Genomic DNA, 19,425 nt, shown 5'->3' with positions numbered 1-19,425 from the left:
AGTACTGCCTTGAACATCAATCGTCATATGACCCATTCTGAGTTGTCTGGAAAGCTTGGGCCATATTTGTCTGTGCTAAAATAGTTTCGTGGAGTGAGTGTGTGCAGATAGTCATCACAGTTTTTGGGACCTGTAAATACTCCCACACTTCAAATCCAAAATGTCGGCGACCGAAGCAAGTCCCATCTATGGACCCTTCTTTGGAGTTATGGGGGCGGCGTCTGCTATCATTTTTAGCGGTATGTATCTGTATGAAATTAGCTGAATTGGAATGGCTGGCCCTTTCCCAATATCGATTTTGATTAGTTTCCTTTCTAATAACTTTGCTTTGATTGTTATTGCTTTATCGATTAGTAGTTAGTACGGATAACTTTGGCCGTCATGAATTACAAATAGTAGTTATTTTGAGAGGCTCTAATTATAGTTGTAGCCGCACCTTGCGGCATACATTTAAAAGTGGCTATAATGTAGTATGTATACTGTAGTTAGGCATCAAAGTATGCAACGATATCTAAATTAGACATCTTTACGTATAAATTAGACTAAAATAAAAATTGCTTCTAAAGTACGTCATGTGATTGATATAATGATAGCATTTTTAAGTTGGCAGCACTGTTGATGAGGCGTAAAAGCCCGCAATGAAAATTCTCAGAAATCTGCTTTATTTCATTGACCATAGAGCATAGAATCGTACACAGTTCACGGTATTTCTTGAACAATGGATTACAGTGGCCATTCTGACTTTCAGAGCCACTCAATGAGAAATATGTGTCGATATTCACGTTATATCGATGAAAACTCTAATATATTTTGTAATGAATCTATGGTCTCATGATCAAAGTTGATGATCATGTGATTGTCCACCCTTGTCATGTGAGGCATGACTTGGGTTAAGTTGATTTTACTTAACTTTCAAAGAAGTTGAAAGCAATTATTTTAAGCACTACTGAAACATCACTGCATGCTAACTAGAGAAATTAAGAGGACTTTTTCATTTTTTTTCTGTTTTAACCTATGCCATTAAAAATTAATTAATTTTTAGGTATCAGTTGATAGACAGAAAGAAGATCTGAGTACTAACATTAAAAAGTATTTGATAACCAAGTTAAGGATAATGAAACTGAAAGAATGTGTTAATCTTGATATCATCCACTAATAAACCAATACTGTAGAAATTACCATTAAAATACCTTTATGCAGCTTATTTCAAGCATCTTTTACTCATCAACCAGACTTCATTAGAAGTTAAAACTATTGTAACAGGAAAAATATTAAACTGTTTTATTAACAGATAGTCATAATATTATGAGTGGCATATTAATTCATTATTAATAATTTTCCCTATGCATAATGTTTAAATTTAATTTGTTTTACGCTTTATCCTACTGTTAATGTTATATTTAATGATTCATCGAATAATTCAACAGTGCAGTTTCCAAATTGTCATTGGATGATGTTGAGTTAGTATGAGTAATTTATTCAGTGTGGAGTCGAAGTAAATTTTAAATAAGTTATACAACTTACTGAATGACATAACTTATCACATGATGCCTCCAAGGTTTTTCTTATCAGGACACCATGTGATCTATGTTTGTTTTAGTCACAAGTTGGCCAAAGACCTAAAGACCTAGATGCATGATGCTCTACTAGTAGCTATTACTTCTATTTCTAGTAAAAGTTTAAATAATTAGTACTACTAAAAAAGTAGTATACATTTTTTGAGAACTAATGTAAGATAATAATTTGATTTGTGGTAACCCAAAGAAGATTACTACTTACAGCAGGGGCTCCTAAACTTATTTTGTCTACTGCCCATTTTGGGAAAAAAATATGTCTTAGCGCCCCCATTTTTTCAATTTAAATGCATCCAGAGAGATGAATGAAATTACAAATTACCCCCAAAGCCTCTACACGATGCCCCATTTTTTTCTGGGCCCCACACCACCCCCCCTTTAGGTCTTTAGTGCCCACAAGGGGGCATTATCGCCCACTTTGGGAAAGGCTGACTTACAGTATTGGATTCTAGTTTCTACTTTCTACAGGATTGTTTTAAAATGATTTGAAGAGATGAAACTAAAGACAGAGATCTCCTACAAAAGTATTTAAATAAAGATGATCTTTCGAAATAGGTCTGAATTTGAATCATGAGAATGGATTTCCCATTACGAAAAATTGCAAAAACATGAATGATAACGGTTTTATAAACTTCTGATAGTATAGTATTGAGGCTATTTAATAAAATAATTACTATAAAAACTATGAATCATAAACAATAAGCTACTCTGAGTCAAGGCTATGGAACTTGTATTAAAATGCAGTAGGGTTTCATGAGCATAATATTATCTCATATTTCTGCTTTTTATTGAATACCTGCAACTTGGATCATTCTTTAGTCACATATTGTTTTAACTTTTACTTGTTAGTTGAGTAGTATTTTTGTTTGGTAAATAAATTAAAATCTAGCCTGAGCTCATAGTATATTTGTACACAGTAAATATACCAGTTCTCATTTAAACACTTTTAACATAAAATATGGTATAATTTAAGATTTTTTTTAACATCAAAAATAACATTATCAAACCCTCCATGATAAAATGAGATTTAAACAAAATCACAAAGACCTCAAGTAATCTAGATAGGTATGTACAGGGATAATATTTATTCCTCTATGAATCTTAGCAAAATGAGTACACTCTTGAATATAATCAATTTTCTTAAAGTCTGGCCACCAAAAGCTGAACCAAGCATTTATTTTGACTGGCAACACTATTCTGCCAGTTGATGGTTTGCGGTTGCACGATTTCATGATCTTGATACTTGGTCATAATTATTATTTTATACTCTTATGATCTTTTAATTTTTTTCCTACTACATTATGTAATACCATATAAATAATTTTTAAATTTGCAGCAGTTCGCTTGGTTCAGCTTTCGTTGGCCAGACTTTATTTCTTTTTATACTGATTACTGACCATACAGTAATAATAATACAATTCTTTTTTTGAAACACAATAATATAAAATAGTACAAAGTAAGCAAGAAAAGGATGTACTATCAGAGAAGTTGACTAGGCAGAAGAACTACGTAGTGTGGTCGCGTTATGTCAAACACAGTCAACAGATATAGAGAGAGGATTGTACTATCAAAGTATCAATTTCTTTGATAGTACAATCCCATACTAAGTTGTACTTTTGTAATATGGTAATTTGTAACAGAACTTGGAGTAAAGAGTAATTTTGATGATTCCAGCGCTGGGAGCCGCGTATGGTACCGCCAAGTCTGGTACCGGTATCGCAGCCATGTCGGTGATGAGACCCGAGCTCATCATGAAGTCCATCATCCCCGTTGTCATGGCGGGTATCATTGCCATCTACGGGTTGGTCGTGGCTGTGCTGATTGCGGGCTCCCTGGAATCCCCACCGGCGTATACCCTCTTCAGGTATGTATTTCTACAAGAAGGATTATTTCTTGGTATTTACATATTACCTTTTTATTGCGCAGTCAATCATTTTAGATTTTTATTATGATACTTTTTGAAGCAGATATTTTTATTATCCGTTATTCAATAAAGGAACTTATCAATAATTGTAAACCCCTAAATTGCTTGTAGAGTCACAATTCACAAGTTCTAAACTATTCTTAAGAGGATTCCACTTAAGAATCCGCCGTTTTTCCATACAAACGTTGTCCCCTGTTTCCTCCCTGGATAATGCCAGGAGAGTAATGATTTTTTTCCTGAATATCTATGGCCACTATGGGCATGTCCCTATGTTTTCTTTTTTTTCATAATTTTATTATTAAAAAAGATAAGAACGTCCAAAAACCCAAAAAAATGGCCAGATTTTCCTCTGTGTTCAAACACCCAGAAAACAAACTGGCTAAAATATCCAAAAAAAAGTAAAACATAGGAACACAGCTCAAGCCTTGCTTTAATTCTTAATGAAAAAAATACTTAAATCGGTTAAGTTTTGGAGAAGGAATCAGCGGACAACGAATCGAAGATTTTCTGTTATTTTATTTGAACTTTTGTCGTGAACATTTGAACTCTATCGCGCTCTGCGGTGGGAGACTTGAGATTGGTGAGACAGCAATACATTTTCAAATACCTATTTTCAATTTCTCTCGCCCCTGGTGTATCCTCTTAAGTGTTTACAAATGAATACAAATTGACGAAAAAGCTCAAATGTACACCATCATCCATGTCATAAAGTTTTCTCATTCTTTATGATTGAAATGAGAAAAGTTTATGACATCTTGTTATTTAAATAAGATAGTTGCTCTCTGCGATACAAGTTGTTGCCATCACCTTTATTGCCGTCGCCGGTCTAGCACGACAAAAATCCCGGACAATTGGCCGAAATGTGGCTATTTCCACAGACACCCATTAAGGCCCTTAAGGCTCCTACGGAGATTCCGTAATTTACAAAAAATTGTAAAAATGAGATTCCTCATTTTTACAATTTTTTACATCTAAATCAAGTACGATTCCAAGGACTTATCCTTGGAATCGTACTTGATTTTGATCAAAGAAGAAAGAAAGTGTACTTGCTTAGCGAGTTTTTAGCTTTCGTTTATTGCTGCCTGGCTAAAAAGTTGGATTTCTCTCAACAAAAGTGTGCGGATTTCACCAGGACACTTTTCAAAAACCCGGCTGGACGGTCCCCGGACGCCTTTCAAACTAGGACAAATAAGTGCCTTTTTAAAATTATCACAAGCGATAATGTGTGACAGTAGTTAATTTTAAATTTATCATTTTCAGAGGGTTCATCCACTTGGGTGCTGGTCTCGCTGTGGGCTTCTCCGGTCTGGCCGCTGGGTTCGCCATAGGCATCGTGGGTGATGCCGGCGTCCGCGGTACCGCTCAACAGCCCAGGCTATTCGTCGGAATGATCCTTATCCTTATCTTCGCCGAGGTGTTGGGTCTGTACGGTCTCATCGTCGCCATCTACTTATACACGAAACAGTAAATCTGCCGCACACTCCCCTGCCTCGGGACGCTTTACGCACAGATATCGCCGGTAGCAGCATCCCGAGGCACACCCATTTTATTCTGGTTCTATCTTCCCGCGAGATCGTAAACGGAATGGAACTAGAATGAAGCGCATATTCTACATCTGTAAATTTGTTAATTCTCTCTGGTTCTATTTCCTCCGAGATCTTAAGTATTATAACGTCTACAACGAAATGGAACTAGAATGATGTCGCATATTCTCCGGCTTGGCGTGAGCTAGATGCTGCGCTCGCACCGACGCCCGAGATGCGACTTGTACATTTTTATCTCCCATTTTATAACACCAGATACTATCCCAATCATGGTTGAACCGCTACCGGGCGATGAGGTTAATTTATTTAATTTTTAAACGGCAACTTTGTGTTACGGTGACCGGAGATCCTCACCAACATATCAATTTTATTTGCGTTAACATCCATCGCGTAAACTGTTATATCTGACGTTATGAATTTTAGATTATTTTAGCGTTAAGGCGAAACTAATGTACAGTTAGAGTAGAAATTTAAGTCCAAACTATTAAATAATTTATGAACAGTTTAAACCTGTGGTACTGTGTACCGACAATGCTATAATGGAACCTGGCTTGATTATGCTGTTTGAAGCTTTCAATGTTTATAGTGATGTACTTATTCAAGCTATTTATATATTAGTCTGAGTTGTGTGTCCACTATGTGACAATACTATCTGGAGCGAGTCACAAAATGTATTGCCAGGGATCAGTTAATAAACATGATTTGTACATTCCATATTATTTTGTTTCTACTTGATTGTCTTGTGTGTTTTATTTACCTTCTCTGTTCTACTCGAGAATGAATCATAGTTTATAATGGTTAATATAAAATTAGAATGGGCGGACGCTACATGACAATGCTCTGTCGCTATATCAAATATATATAGTAAACGTTTCTGACGACTTATGTGAAATATATTTCCAAAATATTTTTATGTATACCTCATAGTCGAAATGATGTTTGAATGAATATAAATTGGTAAGTAAAATAAATACATATATAGGTGAAATTGTATTATTTTAGGTTTCATGTTAGAGAATGTTATAATCTTGGTGTTACTGAATGAATTGTGTTAATAAAATATTTTGAAAAGTACTGTAAATTATGAATCGAGTGTTTTAGTTCACTTTTTGCACTTTTTGTTTGCTGTAGTTTTTACCCCAAGTGCTAAAAAGGGCCAAGTTATGCAGAAATTCAATTACATTCAAAAAAGTACATTTTACAATACCAAATACATACCAGTGACCACCACAGCACAAAAAAACTGAGTGTTTTTACACATTTCTTTTTCTGTTTCAAAGTATTCCAAATAAAATAAAAAATTCACAATATTTAGCACATTGAACAACTTTAACTCAATATGTAGTTAAATATACTTACCTGTAATTTATTGTAAGTACAGGTAACCTATGTCCTATAGTTACCTTAGCTATAAAGTTACTATGTACCATCGAGGAAGTTGATTCCTATGCAATTGACAGACCAAATTTATTTGGTCGAATATGTCAATTCAATGTTAATTGTGATCTGTCAGCTGGGTTTGACGTAACGCAACCAAACTACTTAGGTCCCCGATTTGCATAGGAATCAACTTCTCTGATAAGCCACTCTGACATTGGCAACTCACCGAGGCGGCCATTTTTAAAAGAACTTCTCTGATAGTACATTCTGTCAAGAAAGTGAAGAAATTAATAAGTGGCAACATCATAGTGTCATCCCTTTCAAATCAATCTAAGAAAAAAGGGATGACACTACGATGTTGCCACTTTTTAATTTCTTCACTTTCTTGACAGACTGTAGTTGACTGTTTGGTCTGTTTGGAGCAAGTCGAGAAACATGATACAATGGGCAAACTGCACTGTAATGTTTAATTTTTTTTATCGTTGTATCTGTTTATTATACTTACCTGATCTAAGGACTAAGGGTCAATTTATACTAGCGCAGAGTGGGAGCGCATCGAAGTGAATTATTAAAACTGAACATATTTAACAAATTCAACCTTAACTCCTGATATTTTAAAAAGGCGCGCTAATTCGCGTGAATGCGCCCCAGTCCCCACCAACGCTGATTGGCCTCACAGAAGTAATGTAATATGCGTTACGTTCTGGAGCTAAGGTTGAATATTCTGTGTTCAGTTTTTGGAAATTCGCTTCGTTTCGACTATGCGCTATTATAAATTGACCCTAAGGGCCGCGCCACACCGGATTCCGGAATGGCAGCGGCGCGGCGAGCACTTTAGGCGCTTTGCAGCGAACGGGGCGGGGCGGGCCGGTCAATTTCGCCGCGAACATTCGCACAAAGGAAATCCTATATTACCAACGCACACGGCGGGCAAAAAACCGCGCCGCAGCTGGTGCTCAGCGGGCACAGCTGGTGGCGCATGTTCGCGGCGACCACGAGCGACCACGGACGGCCGTAGACTTCTCAAGCGATACTATGTATTACAATAATGAAGATAAAGTTAAAAATCATATGACACTGAAAGTGCTCGCCGCGCCGCTGCCATTCCGGTGTGGCGCGGCCCTAAGGGGAGGCGAGCCAGGCATTCGCCCAGAGCGGCAAAAAATGAGGGCAGCAAATTATACTTATTCCTATCTTCCAACCTAGCCATTAGCCTAAACCTAATCTGAAGTAATATTAATGTACTTAAAAGTATGTAGTCCCCAGTCAGCCACTGAAGAATTACTTTTTACGAAGTGCTGCTTAGGCTGCTTTAAAAAAAGACTACGAACAATGCGACGCTGCAGCGTACTTGCTGAGTGACCTTTTGCAGTTAAATGTTGGCTCGGGACTCGGGTGTTTGCTCAGTCAGCCAGCGCCCAGCATCCCTTTTACGTATATTGAAAATAATCAAATCATATTATGCTGAACTAACTAAAAAGTACGATCATTTTGCTTTCACGTACCAACAGTTACAGACCTCCGACTGGAGTAGGGTAAACCAGCTGTAGGCCTACTACGAAACCGTTTTGAGACTCAAACAATCTGATGAGAATGCCGCTGCAGCCGTGTCAGCTCAACCATAGTAAAAGGAGGGGAAGTAAGTTATCTTCATACAAAGGCACCGCGCGCGGCTTGTATGTGTGCGCCATAGTATCAATGCGTCGCCACACGGCACACAACAAAATCTCGGACAATATTTCGGCATAAACAGTCGGGGCTAACACTTTACGCTGCACGCTCGCGCCGCGCCGCGCCACGGCTAAACGAATCAAAAATTAATGTCCGATCATAATCGCAGGAGTAATAGATATTGCTGTGTATTTGGGTGTTTAATAGTAATGCAACAATTCCAGAATTGTCTTTGTTTAAATTACCTGTTGAACAGGAAAGGTCAGTACTACTCACTTATTCTAGCATAATATAATAATTTTTACTTGATGATTAGCTACCTATACTTACTTCTTTTTTATTGTATTAGTTTTCTATCACACAAAGGAAGTAGGTAGGTCTACTTTCCCACTAGAACATAGTAAGTATAAAATATAAGATAATGTTGTGCCGCTATTGCTTTGTTTACGTAATAGTAATTTGCCAATTTCTCTGTGTTGTAGACCGTATATTAACTAACTACTTATAGTCAATTACTTATTTTAAATCGTAATTAAAAATAAGTAATTGACTAATTGTAAATCACAATACACATTTAAAAGCAAAGTTCGAATCATAACAATAGATTTGTTTATAGTATACTAGATGTCCCGCGCGGCTTCGCCCGCGTAGATTAGGAATTTTACAGAAACCGTACATTTTCCCATAAAAAATATTTTCCCCGTTTTTCCCGCATTTTCCTGAGTTTCTTTGGTCGTATTAGTCTTAGCGTGATAATATATTATATAATATAGCCTATAGTCAAACTATTTTTAGAAATAAAATAAAGATTTTTTTTAATTATCGCTTGACAAACTCGAGTCTCGATCTAAAAGACTATGAAATGGTATAATATGGTAGTGATGATGATGATGATGATGAATGTAATTTGCATAGTAGCATATGGTTCCTGTTCTTAAAACAACGCCGAAACTCCCAAACTTGTATCTATAAAGAATCAGGAGTTCTCTCAGCACCTTCCGAACCACGGTATACCAGGTATACCTCGGTGCAAAATCTTACTTGTTGGTAGCATATGCTTAGAATACTTCTCACGAAACCGAAGTCACCACACGTTTCCCTATAAGTTTTGAGGAGTTCCCTCGATTACTTATGGATCCTTCATCAGATCACCACTTTTGTGGATATAAAAATCGGGTAACATACGGCGGAGTAATCGTTGAATATAAGAAAACGAACATAACACCTCCCCCATTTTGAAAGTCGGTTAAAATTGTAGCCTATGTGTTATTCTGATGTATAAGCTATAGTACTGTAAAGTTTCATTAAAATCCGTTCAGTAGTTTTTGCGTGAAAGAGTAACAAACATCCATACATCCACACATCCATACATCCAAACAAACTTTCGCCTTTATAATATTAGTAGGATGTAGCCTATAATATATTATCACGCTAAGACCAATAGAAGCGGAGCACCAATGAAGAATGTTTCAAAATCGGGTGATTTTTCCTATTGTGCTGCGTAAACGATAAAAGTTTCGCAAAAATTGACAGAATTTTCTTTATTTACCCATGAATTAGTTACTCTCTCGGGTCTGTGGCTGTTTGGTTGTTCGTTTTGTTCGGTGTTGCTATGTGTCTGTGCGGATGATTTTCTTGCTCTCTGTATTCGATGCCTATCCCTATCCTGGATGAGGCGAGCCTCATGCTCTACAGATGATTCTCTTTCTCTCTGTATTCGATTTCTATCACTATTCTGGCTGAGGCGAGCCTCACGCTCTACAGACGATTCTCTTTCTCTCTGTATTCGATTTCTATCACTATTCTGGCTGAGGCGAGCCTCACGCTCTACAGACGATTCTCTTTCTCTCTGTATCCGAATTCTATCATTTTTCCGACTGAGGCGAGCCTCACGCTCTACAGACGATTCTCTTTCTCTCTGTATCCGATTTCTATCACTATTCTGGCTGAGGCGAGTCTCACGTTCCGTTGACGATTCTTCATCTCTTGCTGAACGTGCTCTTTTGGCATTCACTGTACTACGAGTTACGACCTATGTTCGAACGACGACGTCTTCCAGGCATGATCGTATAGTAATACCCACAAAGCAACAAATAACCCAATCGCAAAGCAAAAACAAAAGTCCGTTTTTCTAACCAAGTCAAATATATTTTTATCGACAATTCAGAAACCAAAGAACCAGAAACAATGAATATTTGAAAGAAAGCGCTGTGGTTGCTCCTCTGCGTTACCGTCTGCACAACCACACAATGACGAAATACACTATCTACTACAATAACATAAGCCCGAAGCTTATGAGAGCCCCCGGCCGGTTCCGCCGTAACCGCTATGTCCCTCGGCCGCCGCCGCGCGACATATTTTTTGATTCCGCGTAAGTTTATACGTTTGAAAACTTCTAAAGTATTGATCGAAATTGTATAGTGTAAAAGACAAATATAATCTACATTTAATGTCTTAGCTTACAAACATGTTTATTTGGATAAGGGTTAATGTTGTAAATTGTTAAAATCGCTTCGTAAATAAGCCATTATTTTTCGTAAAAAGTAAAGAACAAAAATGGCTATTGTGAGTTATCCCTAAGAAATAGACATATACCATCGCGGACTTTTTTGTTTACCTTATTAAGGTGTACAATACTGTAGTACATTATTTTGATCTATCTCGTAGGGTTTAGCCAGCGTTTGCAATATAAACGCAAAAAAATGTATTTATTTACGACATAACATTAGAAACCTCTAAAATTATCAGTGTTTCTCTACCATATTATGCATATGTTATACATATAAACCTTCCTATTGAAACACTCAATCTATTAAAAAAAACTGCATTAAAATCCGTTGAGTAGTTTTAAAGATCTAAGCATACATACACACATACATACAGACAGCGGAAAGCGACTTTGTTTTATACTATTTAGAGAAGAGACAGACCGTGTTAGTTTATCTGTGTTCTGATGCGCTTAGTGGCAAAACTCTGCATCAACCTACGAAACAAGTCCGACTCAAATTGAGTACCTTGGTCAGTCGTAATGGTCGATGGTACACCAAAGCGCGAGACCCACTCACGAACAAAAGTTTCCGCTACTTCCTCGGCTGTTATACCTTGCATTGGCCAGACTTCGGGCCATCTAGATACCCGATCAATGGCAGTTAGGCAATAACGAAAGCCTTTGCAAGGAGGAAGTGGACCGACAATGTCGATATTCACATGCATAAATCGACCAGTCGGAGTGTCGAATTGACCAAGTGGAGACGAATTGTGTCTCGACACTTTACTGCGTTGACACGCATCGCATGTACGAGCCCACTGCTGGCAATCTTTGTTAAGAGACGGCCAGACATAGCGATCAGCTATGAGGCGAGCCGAACACTTTATGCCAGGGTGGCTCAAATTGTGCATTTTATTAAATACTAAGCGACGTAGATCCAAAGAATCACGTCGGGGTCACCAATGTGGGATAATCCGTGTGGTGGCCAAAGGAAGATCTTCCGACCGAGCGAGGTGTTGTGCTCGGTCAGGCCGAAGCCCACGTGATACATTTCAGCTGTCGTATATATACTGACGCGCTCAGAAAACTTCGACAGCGTGATGCAGAAATGTTAGGCGAATTGTGGGTATCGCCACAATGATATGTATTTAATTTAAGAATAAACTATAATTTACTCCGTGTGTTGTTTACTTTCAACGTTTACTTTCAATGTAAGGGCCCGTGGTAAGGGCTGATTTACCAGATAGATTTTACCTGAGTAATAAATAAGTAACATAAGAACCTCATGTCATAACATATCCGACGATTGAAAAATCATTCCAAAAGAAAATGTGTAACTTTTCAATCGTCACCAAAATTTATGATACCTAATTTGAAATACAAATCTGTCAAATATGACATATTATTTATTTCTTATAGAAACTGAGGTAAAATAACTCGAACGGACTATACTATCGATAGCAAAATACTATACTATAGATAGTAAAATATAAATCACTAGCACACGCACACATTGACAGATCGAAAATGGTCACGCATTTTCGGGTTGTCAGGTGGTCTATACGACAGTATATATTAAGTCTATGATTAATACACTGGTCAGTGGTCACTGGACAGGCGATCGCTATCAATAAAATGTTCCTATTTAAAAGTCGCCATATTGGCGCTGATTGCTATGTGAAAGCAGTAGTGAGTGTACTTGGAACTACTATTTTGCAATTTTCTATGTAATTAGTTCACAGTACGCTCACCACGGCACTTCAAATCGGCACAGAAAATAGCTATCGTGGCGACAGCTATTTTAAATTGTGTTTTGCCGTACAAAATGACAGTGTTTCTAAAGTCTGAACGATAGAGTCTGGCTAACGAAAGATGAGACTGAAAAAAGGCGGCAAATTTAAAAAATCTACGTATGGCAACCTTGTCTATAGTCGAAATTATAGTTTTGATACTTGATTTTTTATGACAATAATATTATATTTTAGTTTGGATAACTCATTCAAGAAAAATAAGTTTATTGTTGTTGTTTACTTAAATTTTATTTTGCAATACCTTTCATGATGTTTTGTTTTTGACGAAAACTCTTGCATGTTTTTGTCGGAGTATTAAAACTTCTTTAATACTGACATGACATGTACAATAAAAATGTTGGGGCTTCTGATGAAAAAACTGCGACAAGTGGTTTTGGCAGTCCTCTTATGATGTCAACCTGACACTGCCTAAGGAATCCTGCAGCGACCGAAACAGGTGGAAATCTGAAGGTGCAAGGTCAGGACTATACGGCGGATGCATAATAACACCTTCCAGCCAAACTCCCGTAACCACCGTTATTTATTTGGCCTTCTTTTTTAATCCATTTTAGGGTACAAACAGTGACATCTGAAAATATGTTCATAAATAAAGTTAGCATTTAATAACAAGGTTGCTTTCAGGTTTTTTTTTGTAACGTTAGGGTCTTACCGGTCAAAGAAGAAATCTCATCAAGGAACTGATTTTGTCTTTAAACATTCTTCTTGGAACATAATATCTCTTAATTTATTTATGCTTGATATTAAAACTTGCTGAATCCTTTGCATCATCTATGTTACCTGCAAAACAATAAATTCAATTAAATGATAAATAATAATTATTTTAATTAATTGTAATTCAAAGTATCAAAATCTTTTACCTGTACTTACCAATGCACTGGGATATTTCATGTTAACAATCTTGTTTTTGTTTAAAAATTGTATCCTTTTCACTTCTTTTTTGTTCGTATTTACTAATCATAGCAAAAAGCAATTCGCACACCTCTTTTCAAAGTTTTCGTCATGTTTAAATTAGAAAATCACGTAAACCATATAAATATTTTTCACTTTGACACATAAACAACAGATGCTATAGGTGACAATGACGTTAGTGACAGTGTTACCATAATCATTTTTGGAATAAAAAGCCAGTCTCATGACTCATCTTTCGCTAGCCAGATTTTAATATTCACTGACCTCTGTGATAATATTCCACACTACAAAGAAAAAAAACAAATGTCAAATTTTGATGGATGGTTGGCATATTTCTATTGGTTAAATTTTCAGAGTGTTTAATCATAAAATTTATTGTTTCTATTGTAAATTAATAGATTAAATTAGTAAAAGCAAGCGCTAAATATGAGGAGAAAAACATTTTGTGGCTTTCTTTTACTGCTCGTTTTTTATATAGCAGATGCGCAAAGCCGTACCAAAAATGTAAGTCAAACTTGTACCGGTACACCATAACCAAGGGCTAAAACATAATATTAATCGGTCAAAATATGAAATGAAACTATACTATAATTACAGGTCGAAGAAAAGATACAGCAGCTAACAGATATGACGACAAAACAGTCTATCGTGTCGCTTAATATGAATAAATTTAAGGAGTACGTGAGGTCTCCACCAAGAGATTATTCTTTCATAGTGATGTTCACAGCGATGGCCCCAAGCCGCCGCTGCACTATTTGTCAGCATGTATACGACGAGTACTTGATTGTGGCCAACTCCTTCCGTTACTCCCAGGGCTTCAACAACAAACTGTTCTTTGGTATGGTAGACTTTGATGAAGGCTCGGATATTTTCCAAATGGTAAGTAATATTCTAAACTACTTATATGTAATAATTAATATCTGTTTTTGCCTATGATAATATCCTAATAGTAGGGCCTCGATAGTTGGAACACCTAAAACATATACCCTGTTCGGATGTACGCACCATTCGGATTATAGTATGTAGACATTTTAAAGGCATTTTTTGGATGTTGAAGCCATGATAAAACGCACAACTGCAGTACAAAGATAGTACCTATAACAAAATGGCGGATTAGCACGCGGGGCCGTACAAAATAATACATGTAGTACTTAAGACACCTAACTCAGCACTAGAATGCGCTGGCGCGACTACGGGAGTGATTTGTACGGGGAATTTGTTGCCCGCGGTTTATAGAGGTGTATCAAGGCCCTACTGTATCTGTTTTTGCTTATCATAATATGACTTTTTTAAAGATAATGCATAATTATTTATTAACTTACATACTAGTTAATTACCTATTACTAACATTTAGTCCTAATATATTGTGAAAATATTTTTATTAGTAAGTGACTGTCTTTAACCCATCAACCCCCAAGTGGCAGCCAGCTGCCGCATACCGATTGAAAATCTATTGTGTCTGCAATACCCGTAATGGAGGTGTTAATACAAGTGTTTGATTTCAGTTGCGTCTCAACACTGCCCCAGTAATTATGCACTTCCCAGCTAAAGGCAAGCCCAAGCCTGCTGACTCCATGGACTTCGAAAGAGCTGGGATTGCAGCTGAAGCCATAGCTAAGTGGATTCAGGATAGAACAGATAATCAGGTATGTGTCATTTCAAGGGAAGGCAGAAGCAGTCCAACCACATTTTCCATATTTTTTTAGGAGCAATGGCAGATTTGGTATTGGTTAGAACTAAGTGTGAAGTAAATGATGCTGATTTATATTTTGAAGTTAACAGAATCTGGTGCATGTTTTTTTTCACATCTGTATCTTGTTTTTCCATTTTGAATTTTTGACTATACACAAAAAAAATAATTAATCTCTGTTTTCAGATAAGGATATTCCGTCCACCAAACTATTCTGGTGCACTTGCAATCACTCTACTTTGTGTACTAGTGGGTGGTTTCTTGTATGTCCGTCGGAACAATCTGGAGTTCCTGTACAATAAGCAAATGTGGGCAGTCGCAGCTTTGTTCTTCTGTTTTGCTATGGTCTCCGGACAAATGTGGAACCAGATCAGAGGACCACCATTCTTCCATAAGGGCAAGAGTGGCCCAGTCTACATTAATGGAGGATCACACGGCCAATTTATTTTGGAAAGCTACATCGTAGCTATGTTGAGTATCCTTTTTAAAAAGACTTATTTAAAAAACCCTAGTTTTCCATGATACGGAAATGTACTATCAGAGAAATCAATTTATAGGCAGATAGTGGACCTATGTAATTTGGTCGCTCTATGTCAAATCCATCCGACACAATATCACAGCTAACATTGAATTGACTTAATTCGATCAAATTTTGCAGGTCCGTCAACTGCCTATGAATCAACTTTTTCGATAGTACTATGAGATCCACTATCAGATAATATGCCAGAGGGATTTCCTAATGGAGAACAGGAACAGATATCCTCTCAAGGTTTATAATTTTTTCCTGAGCCTTTGCCAGACTGTGCTGTTGTTGTGGGTATGATTCTCATGATAGAAGCAGCTGGAGGTGCGAAAGGGACAGAAGTAAACAGAGCACAAGATGGAAAAAGACGGAGATTCCAGAGTATAGTGGGATTGGTGCTTGTGTGTGTGTTCTTCTCATTACTTCTGTCTGTGTTCAGAACGAAGACTCAGGGGTATCCCTACAGGTAAATATTTTACAAGTATTTTTGTTTATTGCCTGGTATAAAACATAAGCCTAAACTGTCCCACTGCTGCGCATCTTTCTCTCTCCTGCGCCACTGTTGGCCAGTTTAGGCTTATAAATTATAATGATGAATGATGATGATATAAAACATAAGCTAGCTGTGGACAAATTATGAAATACACAAACAGCTGTGGCGTTACCCACAATTCGCCTAACATTCCTGCATCACGATATCGTAGTTTTCTGAGCGCGTCGGTATATATACGACAGCTGAAATGTATCACGTGGGCTCCGGCCTGACCGAGCATAACACCTCGCTCGGTCGGAAGATCTTCCTTTGTGGCGGCCACGCATATCCCACACAGCAATCATATGCTGCGCACTACCTTAAGGATTGCTTGGCTGTTAATCAATTACCGTAACTGCACGTTATTGGTAGATCTGCAATCAGACAATAACTTAAGGCGACCGCGACACCTTGATAATTTGTTAGGGATATCGATTTTTCTCAGCAATGACTAGAGCTAAGAAATTTAAGTTCATTGTCAGTATTAATCATGTCTTTGTCTTTGAATTACCTATAGCATAACAAATTACCCATAGCATAACATATTGGTCAACTTTTATAACACAGAATAATCAATCAAAAAGACCTCTGTAAAAAAAGGGACTCTAATTTTGCCAACAGACGAGAGTGATTTAAGCTTCCAAAACAAAACAAAAACCATTTTGTCGCTTACGCCCTTTCCATTTCTTGTTTTCTATGAGAGGTCGGGCCGGCCTCTCATAGAAAACAAGCAATCTAAAACATATCCAACACTATTGTAGTTATTGCGTCTGCCCCATATCAGCTAGCCGTTTAAAAGTTTTGGGCGGCAAATGTTTGCTGTTGTAGTGTTGTTAAAAAGTTAACAGAAATGAGACTTTTATATTCCTGCTTGCATTCGTGTTAAAATGAAATTGTGTTATGAACATTTTAATATATTGCCTTGTAACAAAATGTTTTCTTTGTTTCAGTTTTTTATTTAAGTAAAACCAGAATCACAAGAGGTTTAAGAAAACTTTAGTTTGTTTTAATTTAAAATTCAACCTATAATAAATATTAATTTTGTTTTATAATATGGAGTTTTATTTACTTATAGCTTAATTAATAGTTTAAAAATAATTTACTATTAAGTAAGTATGTCGTATTACTTCCAAAACCGGTTAAGTGACATTTTGCTCAAATTGTTTTTATTACAGTTTTAGAATTAGTTTTTTATGCTCTACAAACTAGTAAAACCCATTTTTCTCTAGTAGCATCCATTACAAAGATAGCTTTTGGATAAAGTTACTTAGTGCTCAATTTTTGACATGATATACAAGAAGAAACTGAAATGTCCATGATTATTTTTGATTTACGATTTATATCCAAGAAAAACCAGTCATTGGTACATAGCATTTTTTTGATTTGAGATTTTGAATCCAGTAAATTATAACAGTAACTTTATTGGTTTTATCTGTAACCTTTTTTCTATTAAAGAGAAACTTTATACAGCTAAAACCAGCTATGTGCGCGGTATAATAGTGTATCGCGGACTTTTTTATAGATATTTATAAGATCTACAATAATTACTTAGAACATTATATGGTTCTATCTTTTATAGTTTAGGTAGTGTACGCAAAATAAGTAACTTTTATGGTTTATTTTTTACACAATATTGTGTCAGAAAAATCCAAATATCTTACGGAACCCTACTAACATAGAATCTACGAGCAATCGAGTTATATTCTTGATATTTAAAAAACACACAATATTATTAAGATGTTGTGTCTAGTACTTAACTCAAACATAAAATATGTTACAAATAAGTGGAAATTTAATACGAAGATGTGTCTGGATCCAAAAGCACTGAACAGAACTCCTAAACCTTTAATAAGTTTGGAAATTTCAGCACTCCATTTTGCTTACAGTAGTATAATGAAATAATATTATGTATGGTTAACGTTTGTAGTGGTTATCTACATTTTACGCATAAAACCTTGTTTTGTAGATAACTTAAATGAGTAAAATTATTATTTTTTAACAAAAAATTGAACACAACATCCAAGGTAAAAACAATATTCTCAAAATGATCTAAAAAGTATAAAATAATTGTTATTCTTTATTAGTGCCTTTTTTCAAGATTCGATTAAACCTCAACTACTTCTACACCTAATTTTCATTCTTTTGAAGTGGGTACCGGCTAAGTTCTATGTCAAGTATCTCAGGGCTGAGTTGGTATCGACTTCAAAACGATGAAAATTGGGTGCAGAAGTAGTTTTTTTTTTCTTTATTTAAAGGCTTGTGTCGGGGTGCAGAAGTAGTTGAACCACAACCCTAATTCTGTTGAACCACCCCCGCACCTGGAGACCAGAGAGTGGTTTACTTTTCCTAATTTAGAAAAGCTTTATGACAAACCAATGCCAATTTTTACAACAAAAAAGGAATTGATCATTTTGTGTGAAAAAGGGATAATTCCTAAGGAATATCATGGATGGTTTCACTATCTGACAGCAAAAAATGATATTATTGATTGAGTGTGACTAGATGTGGAAGTATCCGACTAGGAACCTAGTGATGAAGAGGAATAGTCAGGAGAAACAACTGTCCAAAATGATTTTTTTTTCTCTTTATACCCTTGTTCTGGTATGTTTGATCTATTATAAAATGTTTTGATACTAAACGTACTGATTTTTAATAATAAAACATTTGTTTTTATTAAAAAATACTCCACAATTTATAATCTCGTGTACATAACTTTATAAAATTAAACTTTTACAAATTACAAAAAATGTTAAGCTACATTTTTATTAAGAATTCTTTATATTTCGTACAGGTAAAACCGATTAAGGAGTAAAGTAAGCTTCCGTAAGGAGCGACAAATCTTGAAAACTAACGATCTTTTTTAATATATTTTGAGGTTTCAGTAAATTTGCATATAAAATAAATGTAAATAAAGTGAAAATAAAGCAGTAGATACTATACCTAATGAAATAGGTATACGAGAATGTAGTTTTACTGCAAAAACCAGTTAAGTATGTGACATAAATTACGCGACATCATATTTTGAATCATATTATTATCATCCATTTTTAAAAACATTTTGTATGTTTCATAAAATAATGATAAACAACAGTAATTGAAGCTTTGAATGATATAAAATAGGTACACACAAGTCTGCGATTTCATACAAAAAGTTATTCTTAAACCTTTAAATCAAAGTTTTCTCAAAATGAGATTTTTGCACATTAGCTGTTTTAGCAGTAATACGACGTAATATATTATTTATGTAAAATTACAAACTGGTTTATCTGAATCAACGGGGCTATTCTTTATACTTTTCATTAGATGAAAACTGGCAAAGTGTAAGTAAATATTTTATAAAAAATTCTTCAATGGTCTAAGCGTTATGCATAATATTATG

The 19,425-nt window shown here is 36.0% G+C and overlaps 2 protein-coding genes across 3 annotated transcripts; both read left to right on the top strand.

The window, feature by feature from the left end:
* LOC121728659 (V-type proton ATPase 16 kDa proteolipid subunit) lies at positions 1-5,758 on the top strand. Of its 2 annotated transcripts, XR_006035851.1 has the most exons (4): positions 1-239; positions 3,249-3,438; positions 4,759-5,035; positions 5,110-5,758. XR_006035851.1 is itself a non-coding variant. In XM_042116884.1 (3 exons), exons 1-3 carry the CDS (start codon positions 161-163, stop codon positions 4,964-4,966), a joined length of 477 nt encoding a protein of 158 aa, XP_041972818.1. In that variant the 5' UTR covers positions 1-160; the 3' UTR covers positions 4,967-5,758. The 2 variants fall into 2 exon arrangements, 1 of the variants encoding a protein (XP_041972818.1); XM_042116884.1 differs by having other exon boundaries at positions 4,759-5,758.
* Positions 5,759-13,645: 7,887 nt separating this feature from the next.
* On the top strand, positions 13,646-17,095 carry LOC121728652 (tumor suppressor candidate 3). The gene is made up of 6 exons (XM_042116876.1): positions 13,646-13,805; positions 13,899-14,180; positions 14,807-14,947; positions 15,178-15,466; positions 15,791-15,980; positions 16,997-17,095. The coding sequence occupies exons 1-6, from the start codon at positions 13,728-13,730 to the stop codon at positions 17,010-17,012; spliced, it is 996 nt and encodes a 331-aa protein (XP_041972810.1). The 5' UTR covers positions 13,646-13,727; the 3' UTR covers positions 17,013-17,095.
* The last annotated feature ends 2,330 nt before the right edge of the window (positions 17,096-19,425 follow it).

Source organism: Aricia agestis, chromosome 7, assembly GCF_905147365.1.
Source record: "Aricia agestis chromosome 7, ilAriAges1.1, whole genome shotgun sequence".
NCBI classification, from domain to species: domain Eukaryota; kingdom Metazoa; phylum Arthropoda; class Insecta; order Lepidoptera; family Lycaenidae; genus Aricia; species Aricia agestis.
This window is presented reverse-complemented; position numbering and strand designations above follow the sequence as displayed.